Here is a 13,779-nt window from a genome sequence, read left to right as displayed (position 1 = left end):
CAATGGCCCCCAAATCTTTTTAAAATTGTTATAATTCCCTCTTTGTATGGCAATTGTTCTTTCCATTTTCAAATACAGTGTCTTATATAAATTTTAGGTCTGAAAAACACACTGGGGATGTCTTATTTTTCTCATGTACATTGATCATCTCTCCCTTCCTCTCCTCCACTCCAATTCTTCTTCTTTCCTTTCTCTCCCCCACATGTGCAGCATCTTTCCTCCCCTCTCATCCATCCCCTTGTGCCTTCCCTCTACAGCATGTTTCTATCCCACAGATTGAGGATACATGGTGCTTAATTCAGATTGAAATGATTTGAATAAACTTGATAAAGAACCACTTTCCAGACTGACTATTATAATGTGTCTGAATGTTTGGGGAATATCTTCTCTAGTTGTATCCTGGAACTTCTGCTGTTGAAATATATTTCTGTTGTCTCGGCAAAGAATGAAAGCATTTTTTAATTCCAGACAGGCTTTTGGAATTATGTTCATTCTTCTTTTAATATACAGTGATTTCCCTGAATTTGTTGTTCCCTCAGTTCCTAGAAACCAGTTGCAGTCTGTGGCTGCTGCCTGCAAGGTTCTCATTGAATTCTCACTATTGCGACTTGAGAACCCAGACGAAGCTTGTGCGGTTTCTCAGGTGAGAGGATAGTTCTGGCATTGGTGCAGGTTTATCTTCCATCAAGACAGTCTCTCAAAGTTTGTGGTTTTAGGAAATGGTAAAGACTTTCTTGTGCTTTCATGCTGCTTACTGAGTGGGATAATAATTAATTTGAAGAGGTTGGTAGGTTCAGGAGTTTTTAATACCAATAAAACCTCATCTGTAACTGTAGATTTGGCTCTCTGAGATGTAGTGCCAATGTTTTTCCTTGTTGCTTCATTAAATAGATTATTCAGTTTAGACCTGGTCTTTGTTAATGCTCACAGTAGCAAATGCATCTTCTGATAAGAACAGGGAGCATTTTAACCATCAAATCACTAAAACTAAACTAAACTAAACCTTAAGTTTGTATACCGCATCATCTCCACAGAAGTGGAGCTCGACACGGTTTACAGGAATTAATATAGAAAGGAACTCCAATGGAAAGAAGAAGGGCTTAGTAAAAAAGAAAGAAAGAGGGGACTTAATATAATGGAGAGGGAGGGAGTAGTTACATTTTAGAGAAAAGTCAATTTTTCATATGTTTTCGGAGGCATTGGAGGGAGGTTGAACTCCAAAGAGGGGCAGTAAAGCTGTTCAGCTAAACAGTATGGGGCTCATAATCAAAACAAAAATACATCTAAAAACCTGCCCAAGTCGGCACTTGGACGACTAAAAGACAGGTTGTCCAAGTGCCAATAATTGGGTTTTTAGATGTATCCACAGACTTTTTAGGCCTCTGAATGCTTCTGGGCACCTAGAGCTGAAAGGGGTGTTTTTGAAGGAGCGGTGCGGGCGAGATTTGAGTAGGACAGGGGCCGACCTAGACTTAGTTGTACCGCAGGGATACACAAAAGTTTTATGAGGCTGCCTGAACAGAACTTATACATTGTGACTTAGACAATGTAAAAACCAGGTCTGTGGGCCATATTCTATATAGGTTGGGTTGCTGTTGAGCTGATCGTGGCAAGGGAATCTTCCTACCGCGATCAGTTTAGCGGCTGTGGCAGAGAACTCCTCTCCCCCTCCTCTTGAAGACTACCAGCAGAAGGGATGCCCAGTCCCTCCTGCCGTACCGCGCCCCCCCTGAATGTCCATGGCAGGAGGAGTGCCGCCACCTTGCCGAGGCATCCACCCAGCAGGAGGGATGTCCATTCCCTCTTGCCGGAACCCCCCCAAAGATCATCGGCTGGAGGAATGCCTTATCCCTCCTGCTGGAGCTCCCTCTGAAGGCTTGACCCTCCTCCCCCCCAATACCACCCAGACCTCAACAATACCTTTTTTAGTTGGCCGGCCAGAGGGATGCTTCCTCCCTCTGGCCAGCAGGCTGGCCTTCACAGAATGGTGTGTCTTCTCCTTCACGGAGGGACCTTAGGCGCCTGTGCCAAACGGAATCTGAGGCCTCTCTTCAAGTGCTTTCTGGGATGCACTGGGAGTGGCCTAAGATTCTGATTGGTCAGATCCCTTAGGTCACCGGCAGTGGGCACCTCTCTTCCCAGGTGCATGTCTCGGCGAGGTGGCAGCAGGAGAAATTCAGCACTCCTCCTGCTGTGGACATTCAGGGGTGTGGGTGGGGGCAGTTTCGGGGGTTCCGGCAGGAGGGACTGGGCATCCCTCCTACCGAGTAGATGTCTCTGTGAGGTGGCGGTGTTAGGTTGAAATAAATATATGGACAGGTTACGTACCTGCCTTCTAATTCTTCCATACAGTCCTCAGTTCTTAATTCTATCTCAGAGAATTCCACACTCAAGTGTAGCTTGATAGTCAAAGCTTTGAGAAGCGTTTCTGCATCCTCCAAAATAATGGGACGTCAGAAAGGCTTCCCAAATACAGAATGGCCATTTTATTGGAAATTGACATCATTAAATAATTCATTATTAAACATACGTGGGTGGTACATCTTCCAATCACAATCCATTTACAAATATTCTATTGGTTTCCATTGAAATCATATGGTCTGCTATTTTACTTTGTTAATAATTTCCTTAGCAACTTAACTCATCACATACTATTTGTCTCGCCTCTTGTCAACGATAGAAGGAAGGTAGGGAGGTGGCTTTGGGGGTTCTGGTAGGAGGTACTGGGCATCCCACATCTAAAAGGTCTTGTTCTGGGCGTTTGGGACTTAAGACAAATTTTTGGTCGATAATGTGGTATACAGATAGACATAGTGGCGGTCTGGCTGATCAAATGCCTGAACGTAAAGGTAGACTATTTTTGAAAAAAAAAAAAAAATTTTGGACGTACTTTTTGGGAATGGTTTCTGCCGACATTGAGCGACTAGCACCCTACATCCAAATCGAAGTTAAGACGTTTCTTTTGATTATGCCCCTTCACGTGTAAACAAATAAAGAGCTACCAATATAACCTAAAAGCTGTAGACTCTAAACGTTAATATCACATCTAAAATATTTCTTAGCAAAGTAGGGATTAAAAAATAATAAAGATTGAAAGAAAGAAGGAAAAAGTTAATATAATCTTTCTGCCTTTTCCTTTAGAAGCACCTTATCCTGTTAATTAAAGGCCTGTGTACAGGCTGCAGCTGCTTGGATAGAACAGAAATTATCACTTTCACAGCTATGATGAAGTCTGCCAAACTTCCACAGACTGTTAAAACCCTCTCTGATGGTGAGTTTTTGGGGGTTATGCAGATGGTTTTACACACTTATCTACTCCTTTGTATGATCTATCTTCCCTTTAACTGTTTTTGCCTTTGTAGTAGAGGATCAGAAGGAACTGACTTCTCCAGTGAGCCCGGAGCTCCGACAGAAGGAGGTGCAAATGAACTTTCTGAACCAGTTAACATCTGTCTTTAATCCTAGAGTTGCATCATCATCTGCTCTTGCTCCTCAGCCAGAGGTTAGTAGGCTTTGGACAGATGAGTGGAAATAATGAAAAGCAAACAGTGGCACCTCTTTTAGTTCAGCGAGTTGGATATTATAACCATTTTGTTAAACTTAACATTATGAAAAGGGTGCCATTCCTTGACATCAGCAGCAGATGAATCCAGAGACAAGTGGGTTAAGTCCATCCATCAGCAGGTGGATATAGAGACCTCCAAGCTCAGCTCTGTTGTATATAGGATGGTATGCGCATTGACAATCCAGTAGGTGGATGGAGTTCCTGGTTTCTTCTGTTTTAGTTATCTAATTCAGCCGAGCAGGGCGAGTAGATCCTGCTGATATCAGGACCCCATTTCTGAGAATGGCTCCCTTTCTCCCTCCTCCTAGTTTAAAAAACCAACGACACACACAGAATAAGACTTTGCTAAACCCAGGAGAGCTGGCTTGTTAGCCAGCACTGTAGCAGAGGTAATGTTGCAGAGGATTGGTTTTATGAGTTTTTATGTGTGATTTGATGATCAACAGAGAAGGGGAAGGAGACCAGTAAATAGGGTAACAGTGCTAGGATAGTGTGGGGAGTTTGTCATATTATGATATTATTATTGTAAGTCTTTTGTAGTTTAAGTGTTCAGAGAAATTTATTTAAGGTGTCATACCCCCAATTGCACAATCCTTTTAGCAGCTATTGAGTGCATAATGTTGTTTATTATTAGGTGGAAGCAGAAGGCAGTGACCAAAGTTCTACAGATCAAGCATCGGCCCTTAAGACAAAGAATGTTTTCATTGCTCAGAATGTGGCCAGCTTACAGGAGCTAGGTAGGAGGTTTAACTTGTACAAAGAAAAAAACCCCCAGGTCTAAGCTTAAACTAAGCAATTATAGTTTGATGGAAAACTGTTTCTTTTGTTTACCCCCTCAGGAGGCTCAGAAAAACTACTCGGTGTTTGCTTGAACCTTCCGTATTTCCTGCGTTACATAAATCGGTTTCAGGATGCTGTGTCAGCAAATTCGTTCTTCATTATGCCAGCCACGGTGGCAGATGCTACGGCTGTTCGGAATGGGTATGTTTGTCTCCCTCATTGATCTGTAAAATTCTGTCTTTAAATGGTTTTCTGGTCTCACTCCTGTTTTTATGTTGTAATTCTGCCGTACTCCTTCATACTTTTTATTGGCCCATTTTATGCCTTTGACACATAGCTCCTGATTGGCGAGGCCTGACTTTAGTACAGGAAGAGGCGGAGTGATTTCCTTCACTCGCCGGCGCTCCGGCTGTCCTCTCCTGTCTCCCCTGCCTAAAAACCGTATTCGCAGTTTTTCAACATTCGCGGGGGTTCCTGGAACGGAACTCACGTGAATATCGGGGGAGTACTGTATTCTAACTAAGGTTTCACCAGTCTTATACAGGGGCATCAATACCTCCTTTTTCCTACTGGCCTTACCTCTACCTATGCACCCTAGCATCCTTCTAGCTTTCGCTGCTGCCTTTTCAACCTGTTTGGCCACCTAAAGATCATCACATACTATCACTCCCAATTCCCGTTCCTGTTTGGAAGGGGAAAGGCTGCATTCAATAATTAGTTCAGTCTCCATCTGCTGATGGAGAGGCACAACCTACATGTCTGGACTGGTCTCATTTAGTAGGACTCGGGGAAAGACTCGATGTTTCCTTTCATGGGGTTTTTGGTGTAGATCCTACACCATTTTAATAGCTTCTCTGGAATTGCTTCTGCCCTATCTGTGTTTAAGTGGAGGTATGACCCTCTAGAATTAGATGATATTCAAGCTTAGATCTTGTTAGTGATATGTACAGAGGCACTAGCTCCCTCCCACCCCCATCCCTGGTTGAGCTTCTTGTTTCAGTAGCTTAGGACCACTCATAGCATTAGCACAAGAAAGTAAATTGTACAGATGAGGTGAGCCTCAAGGGTCTTATCTGATGTTTTTGAGACGTGTGAAATCTTTGTTGCTCATTTATTTGAAAATAGTTCTGAGTTTGTGCTCCTCGGTTTCTTACTGGTGTTTTTAGTAATCTTCCCCCCCCCCCCCATGTTTAGAAGTTTGAGATTGTCTTGTCATCTTATCAAATGTATTGTGTATTTTTCACTTTGATTGTAAAATATTAATTGGAAAGAGCCCACCAGAACCTTAAACCAGTTTAATTGTACTTTCTACAGGTTTCATTCATTGGTGATCGATGTGACTATGGCACTGGACACCCTCTCCCTGCCTGTCCTTGAGCCTCTGACACCATCTCGGTTACAGGATGTGACTGTTCTTGCTCTCAGTTGCTTGTATGCAGGTCAGTCACTTGGTATCAGGTCCTGAACTGATTGAAGAAAAAGACTTCTAGATGTTGATTTCATTATTACTAGAAGGTGTGAATCAGAAATTCCAAGAACTGGAGTAGGGGTTGTTTTTTATTTTTTTTTGGGGGGGGGGGTTCAGGATAAAGAATGCATATTTTTACTCATTGGGGCTTTTTAGCAAGTGCATTTGAATCAAGACTGGAAAAAACGGATGGACTGGTTAGATCTTTGTTTTGGAAGCAAGATCATTTTGTTTGTTGGCAGAGCTGGACCTGCCTCTGAGTAACCTAAGCCATAGGAGCCAGCTTTGTGGGTGCTGGAGTTCTTGACTGTGTCCAGAGAGAGAATTTCTTTTGGGTTTAGAACCCCCTATAATTTTGAAAAGTTGGCTCCCATGATCCTAGGCATCTTTCTAGGGTGGAGGGTTGGTGGTGAGTATGGCAGGCATGGCAGGAGAAAATAATTTCAAACCTGCTCTCTTTGCTCAGGTCCTGCCACATCTCTCTCCCTTTGACAGGAAACATGTATTAAAGCAGAATGTGGAGGTCTGCACTATGCTGAGTTTCATGTGGAGTTTAGATGGAGGGAGGGGTTTATGTTCCTAATCTCCTTGTCTGCTCTGGTGGTGGGGTAAGTGGCTGGTTTCGGGTGGGTTGGCTGTGATGTGTTTTGGCTATTTAGGGACGATGGGCAATGTTTTGACTCTTGGTTTCAGTGGGATTGGGTGTATGTGTGTTGCGAGGAGTGTGCAGTTTGTGAAGAGGATGTGTGTGCATTGGGGGGGAAGGGTTGCTGTCTCCTTTGAAGCTGCCTTTCCATTTTTGGGTTTATTGTGGGGTTTCTGATGGGTTACATGCAGCTGTTCCTTCATTTCTATGTTCATCATGTGTACTTCCTGGAGGGAGGGCTTCTGGGATGCTTGGGGCTGCCCTGGGTTGTCCTTAGGGACAAAGGTGTTTTGGGGGAGATATGGGGGAATTTAATGAGGGGGGTATGGAGAGGCTGGGTTTGTGTATGGTGTTGGTTATTGCTACCTTTTTCTTATCCTTTCGGTATTTGTCTCAATTTTTGTTTTTGTTTTGAGGTACAGCTGGGGGGGGGGGGCTCTCCTGGGGTTAGCTGCCCCTCTTCCTGGGGTTAGCTGCCCCTCTTCTAGGCTTTGAGTGTACCTGATTACCGCTTTGAGGCTGTGGAACAGGTGGGTCTGTAGGCTGGGACAGCCCCACCTTCTTTATGTTCTGACGTTGGCTTCACCATGAACCTAATAGTTAAAGTGATATCTTGGAATGTTAATGGGTTACTTCACCTGTTAAGAGACAAAAGATTTTGCAGACCTTGAATCGTCATAAGGCAGATCATGCCTTTTTGCAGGAGAGGCACCTGATCTCTGGAACGTGAGAAGTTTGCCCGATGGTGGGTGGGGCGGATGGTAGGCGCTGAAGCGGTACATCGGAAGGCAGGGGTTTTGATTCTTATCCGGAAAAAGTTGGATGTGATGGTGATAGATATTTATGCGGATCCATCTGGGCGGTTTGTCTTGGCTCATATTGTTCTGGATTGGAAATCTATCCTCCTTTGTAATATTTATGTGCTAAATGTTTGACAAAGTGGGGTTTTTTTTGTTTTTACAGCATTTTGTTTAATGTATTGAGTAAGTACCCAGGCATGCCTATGGTGTTGGGGGAGATTTTAACATTGTGCACGATCCTAGTCTTGACAAGTCGGATCCTCAACCTAAAAATCGCATTGACTCTTCCAGGGATATTCCTTACCTTTGCTCATCACTAGATGTTGTGGATACATGGCGTACTTGCACCCTGGGAAATGTGATTATACTTGCCTGTCATGCGCTCATGATACTCAATCTCAGATAGACTTTTGGCTTTTGTCAACTAGTCTTTTTTCTTCTACGAGAACAGCAGGGATTGGTCCCTTTGTTTGTCTGATCATGCTTTTATTTGGTGCATATTGGAAGTAGGGCTGGGAGGTGTGGGCATCCCTAGGTGGCAGTTTCCGCCTGCTTTATATAAAGATCCTGGTTTTCTAGACTACCTGCTTAAGAAATGGACAGATTATAAGTTGCATAATGCAGCCCATTTAGACGATCCTGTTTTATATTGGGATGCAGCCAAGGCCATATTATAAGGAGAAATTATTGCTTCTTTAGCACTCTCCAGACCAGTAGAGATTAATCTTTACGAATGGGTATATATCCAATCATGACCAGCAGGTGGAGACTGAAAACAAAACTGTGGGACAGTATATAACAGGGATCTCAAAGTCCCTCCTTGAGGGCCGCAATCTAGTTGGGTTTTCAGGATTTCCCCAATGAATATGCATTGAAAGCAGTGCATGCACATGGATCTCATGCATATTCATTGGGGAAATCCTGAAAACCCGACTGGATTGCGGCCCTCAAGGAGGGACTTTTAGACCCCTGGTATATAATATACTCCCTTCTCTATTTACATCAGTCTTCTTTCAGTCTCCAGAAGGTGTTGAGTGAGCTGTACCCATCTCCCTTGGTAGGGCTGTTGGAATTTGTTTGGGGGTTTTTTCTAGTCCCTGTTTTTGGCCAGACAGAGCTTGGGTGGGCCCTAGTTGGGGGTCCGTCCGACCTCGGGGGTGTCAAACCCGGCGGGTCTCGAGCGGGGTCCCTCTCCCCACTTCTTCCACCTCCCCACATTTTTTTAGAGGAGCCTCAGCAATAAGCTTTGCCCCCTACCTCAAGCAAGGCATATTGCTTTGAGAGCCTGTGGAGTCTCTTCTGGAAAAATAAAAAATCCTGAGGTAGTGCTGGTCTGGAAGGTTGTTTCCCTTTAAGAAAACTGTATTTTACTATATTTTTCATCTAACCGGCACTTTATTTCTAGCTAGGTTGCGTATGGAGCAATGAGCACTTCGAAAGGGAAAAAGTGCTCATTGTGCTCCAGGCGAGAGGCACTCGCGGTCGGCCTGTGCAAGTGGTGTTCAGGCCAGTGTGGTGGAGGAGCTCTGTCGCCAGCAGCTGCAGGCGCCCAGAGCTCCCCGCCGATGGTGCATTGCGAGTCGGCTGGGAGCAGTGGGGAACCCCCCCAAAAAAAACAAAAAACTAATTAAATCATGTAAAGCCAGAAGAGAAGAATGTGTAACTGGAGGCAGGTTATAAATAAGGAGAAAGTATTACGATTTTGCATCTGAGCAATAATTTTGGTAGAAACTAAAACTGAAAAACTACCACTTTTAGAGGTCTATGTTTTAAACGTCAATTTAACTCCTCTTTTACAAATGCTTCTATTGTTATGACATTACATTAGTGATTTCTATTCTGCCATTACCTTGCGGTTTAAGGTGGATTACATAAAGGAGTTATCTGGACAGTTTCAGTGGTATTACATAGTGGAACAGGTTGCTATTGGGGATTGAGCTGATTCTTGCTGTGTTAGTTTGTCTTTAAGGATTTCTTGAATAGCAGGGTTTTTATTTCTTTTCTGAAGGTTTTGTAGTCTGAGGTCGTGATCAGTAAATTGGAGAGTTGGTAGTCTAGTTTTGCTGCTTCAGTGGCCAGGAGGCCATCGTACATTTTCTTTTGTTTGACGTTTCTGATTGGAGGGTGCATGACTGGTGTGTGGGTTCTCCTATATCTGGTTGTGGTTGTTTGGATTAGTCAGTTATTTGGAATGATTTACGATACAAATAAGGACAGAAGTTAGTTATTGGAAATTTTATAGAATGTTGAAAACATTTTTATATGATAGATTGTAAAGTTAGTACTTTAAGGTAAAGAGTTGTAAGGACATCTTTTTATCCAAGGAATTGTATTTTCCCATTTAATTATTATGGCTTCTTTTTGATGTAAGTCGCCTTGAATGGAATGGCCTTAGAGTGATTCAGAAATCTTGAATTAGATTAGATTGGAGTATATCGAGACGGGCAGAGCCTCATTGGCAATCTGAAGAGGAACCAGAAGTCTTCTCTGGAGTGTCCAGGTTTAGCTTCAGATCCTTCCCTACCTCCAGCAGAGAAACTCTCATGCATTGAATTTGTCAGAGAGGTGGCTCAGGCCATCCCATTTAGAAAGCTTGGATATCCTCCAATTCCTCTTCCCACCTGTGACTCTGTGTGTTCACAGAACCTTGAAGGGCATTCAAATGAGAATGTGGGTGACTCCCCCCGTATTCTTTTGCCTGTTAACAGGAAGGTTGACTCTAGGAATACGAGGAGTAGCTGAAAAGTACTCAGCCCAACCAAAAAGAGAATGATGTGGAGCCATGAAACTTACAAGTTATTCCACATGAAAAGTGTCAAAGTGTGGAATAACCTATAAGTTTCATGGCTTCACATCATTCTCTTCTTGGTTGGACTGAGAATTTTTCAGTGGCCCTTCAGAGTTCAAGGATCACATGGGAAGAAAGTTCAGATATTGGAAATCTTGTGTGAGAGAATTTTTTTCAGAGCACTATGCTAATGGCCCATATAGCATCCTACAATTCATACGCTTGCATGACATATTGTGCAGTGGAGCAGAGTTTACTCTCTAGGCCTAGGGAGAAGGCCAAAAACCTTTGTTGGCTAGTTGCCAAACGGAAGTAGTGGTTTCTACAATCTATATTTTAGATATGGCATAGAGAGCTTTTGCTGTAAGGCTGAAGACCTTGAAACTTACATTTGATGTGCAAGACAAGCTTTCTGATGTGCCTTGCCACTGCAGACTCTACAGAAGTAAGGTGCAGGACGTTGGTACTCTCATTAGGCCCCTTAAGACCCTCTCCAGGCTCACCTCTGATCTGACTGTCTCTTCAGTGGGTATCTTAGTATTCTCAAAAATGTAGATGTCCGCCACCTTTCTGCTCTTGTACCAGAGAGCAGTGGGTCTAAAAACCTTAGCCGGTTCCAAAGCCAATACTGGGCATGAGGTTTTGACTGCTTGCAAGAGAGCTGGACTTCAATCCTTCGAATAATTGAAGATATCAAAGAATCTAATTAGTGAAATTTCAACCAACCAACCAATAGCTTTAATTCCTTTGTTTCCTAAACTATTAGAAGGGTTGGTCAATATTCAATCAGACTATTTGGATTATTTTATATTTATGGTATGTGCTGAGAATGGAGTCGGTTCAGCGAATGGCCACTAGGATGGTCTTGGGACTCAAGAATCTCTCATATGAAGAACGTCTAGATAAATTGCAGCTATTCTCTCTTGAGGAGCGCAGAGAGAGGGAAGACATGATAGAGACGTTCATATAAGTTACTAACCGTATTGAGGTGGAAGAAGACATCTTTTTCCTTACAGGACCTACGATAACAAGAGGGCATCCGTTAAAAATCAAGGGTGGGAGATTTCATGGTGACATTAGGAAGTATTTCTTCACCAAAAGGGTGGTTGATCGTTGGAATGATCTTCCACTTCAGGTAGTTGAGGCCAGCAACGTGCTCAATTTTAAGAAAAGATGTGGGTTCACTTTGAGGAAGTGCTTAGGGGGGAGGGTTCTTGTGTGGGCAGACTAATTTTCAATCTGGTTTCAGATCACTCCACAGTACAGAAACTCTACTTGTTTCTTTAATAAATCACTTATTTAGTTTTTTTGGGACAAAATGCCTTGATTTTACAATTAGATTTGAGTTGTGCCTTTGATTTAGTTGATCGCAATATTTTATTGCACAATCTGGATTCATTTGGTCTATCAGGAAATGTCCTCTGTTGGTTTAACAGTTTTCTGCAAACTTGGATGTATCAGGTTAGAAGAGATGATATTTTCTCTCATAATTGGAGTATTCCATGCAGAGTTCCTCCGGGATATCCCCTTTTTAACATCTATCTATCTTCATTGAGTAGGGCATCAACTGAATCAGAAGCAATGCTGAATTATATCCGATGCTGCAACTTTTTCTGTCTTTACGCTTTTTCACAGGTGTGAGTGTTGCATCATGTATGGCAATTCTACATATTGGCAGCATTCAGCAGGTGCGATCAGGATCCACCAGTTCTAAGGAAGAAGATTATGAAAATGATGCAGCAACCATTGTGCAGAAGTGTGTAAGTATTGGACTGAGTTACATTCAAATGGAGAGAGAACATGCTTATTCAGGTCAAGCACATACCCGGCTTTCCTCTTGCTCCTTGTCCGTTAGTTGAAAACCACTTTCTATTTGTCATTTGTTAAATCATTGCTGGTACTTGTAGAACTATGTGTAAAAAGTGGCATACAATGTACTTACCTTGTCTTTTGCTCTTGCCTGTTCTTTCTCAGAAATTTCTGGATGCTGAAGATCTTTTGTTTTCATCTTAAATCTGACGTTGTATTATTCAGCAAATTGGGAATTTAATGGCACCCTGTCTGTCTGCCACCTTTCTTTGTTAACCTAATAACTGGAAAAAAATAGGTTCATAGTTACAGTAAGGTGGTTACTTACCCAAATCAGATGAATGCCAACTAAGAAGCTTAGGGAATGTAGGTGCTGCAGTTGGTAAATATTTCTACATGTCTATACCTAATGGAGAATATAATCACCAAACTGGTTAAACCTAAAGGTCCTGTTTTCAAGCAGTGGCCAATACAGGTCATAGGTACATGGGAGGATCCCCCCAAAATAGCAAGTTTCCATGCTGCCAACTGCAGGGATAAGTTTTGGCCATCCTCAAGTCTATCTTAATAGTGATTTATGGACTTTTTTTTAAAGGTTGGCTATGATAATTGCTTTTTCTACATCTTCTAGCAATGGGTCCCAAGCTTAAAAATCTTGGTGGTTTTTTATTTTGTATATTATAAATGTTTTAATTAAAGTTTTTCAAAAATAATATAATCACCACACACTATATAATGCAACTGACATAAGAACATAAGAATCGTCGCTGTTGGGTCAGACCAGTGGTCCATTGTGCCCAGCAGTCCACACATGCGGCAGCCCTTGGTTTAAAGCCCAGTGCCCTAACCGAGCCTAGCTTTACCTGCGTACTTTCTGGTTCAGCAGGAACTTGTCTGACTTTATCTTGAATCCTTGTAGGGTGTTTTCTCCTATAACAACCTCTGGAGGAGCATTCCAGTTTTCCACCATTCTCTGGGTGAAGAAGAACTTCCTTACATTTGTATGGAATTTTATCCCCTTTTAACTTTAGAGAGTGTCCTCTCATTCTCTCTACCTTAGAGAGGGTGAACAACCTGTCTCTATCAACTAAGTCAATTCCCTTCATTATCTTGAATGTTTCGATCATGTTCCTTCTCAATCTCCTCTTTTCGAGGGAGAAGAGGCCCAGTTTCTCTAATCTCTCACTGTATGGCAACTCCTCCAGCCCCTTAATCATTTTAGTCGCTCTTCTCTGGACCCTGTCGAGTATTACTGTGTCTTTCTTCATGTACGGCGACCAGTGCTGGATGCAGTATTCCATGTGGGGGTGTACCATGGCCCGATACAGCGGCATGATAACCTTCTCCAATCTGCTTGTGATCCCCTTCTTAATCATTCCTAGCATTCTGTTCACCCTTTTTGTCACTGCCGCTGCACATTGCGCTGACGGCTTCATCGACTTGTCAACCAGTACTCCCAAGTCTCTTTCCTGGGGGGTCTCTCCGAGTACTGCACCAGACATCCTGTATTCGTGAATAAGATTTTTGTTACCGACATGCATCACCTTACACTTAACTACGTTAAACCTCATTTGCCAAGTGGCGGCCAATTTCTCAAGCGTGTTTATGTCACGTTGCAGGTCTTCGCAATCCTTCTGCGTCTTCACCACTCTGAATAACTCCATTACCCCCACAAAATCCTGACTAGGGAAGGAACATTACCCCATCACAGAACCCCCAAAAACCAAAACAGTCCCCAACCCATATAGCACATCAAGAACCACTCCCTCTATCCATTCTCCCCATTATTGCAAAAAGGGGAATAATCTTGGTTTTGTTTTGCATTCTTTTCCTAATAATTCCTAGTGCTAATGTGGAACCTTGCATCATATAACATGCCTCTTAGTCTTTATGGGGGGGTTTTCCCTAAAGAGTAAAACAATG

General features: G+C 42.8%; 1 protein-coding gene across 10 annotated transcripts in view; it reads left to right on the top strand.

Moving 5' to 3' along the window:
* Nucleotides 1-13,779, top strand: part of UBR4 (ubiquitin protein ligase E3 component n-recognin 4) — a 283,469-nt gene that overhangs the window by 6,518 nt on the left and 263,172 nt on the right. For all 10 annotated transcript variants that reach the window (XM_033921741.1, XM_033921740.1, XM_033921739.1 and 7 more), the window contains exons 3-9: nt 540-643; nt 3,142-3,271; nt 3,363-3,502; nt 4,200-4,302; nt 4,405-4,546; nt 5,660-5,784; nt 11,683-11,807. In XM_033921741.1, coding sequence (XP_033777632.1) covers nt 540-643; nt 3,142-3,271; nt 3,363-3,502; nt 4,200-4,302; nt 4,405-4,546; nt 5,660-5,784; nt 11,683-11,807 — 869 coding nt within the window. The remainder of the gene's footprint in view (nt 1-539; nt 644-3,141; nt 3,272-3,362; nt 3,503-4,199; nt 4,303-4,404; nt 4,547-5,659; nt 5,785-11,682; nt 11,808-13,779) is intronic.

This window comes from Geotrypetes seraphini, chromosome 15 (assembly GCF_902459505.1).
Source record: "Geotrypetes seraphini chromosome 15, aGeoSer1.1, whole genome shotgun sequence".
In the NCBI taxonomy this organism is placed as follows: Eukaryota; Metazoa; Chordata; class Amphibia; order Gymnophiona; family Dermophiidae; genus Geotrypetes; species Geotrypetes seraphini.
Note: the sequence above shows the minus strand (reverse complement) of the source record. Positions and strands in the feature narration are given on the sequence as shown.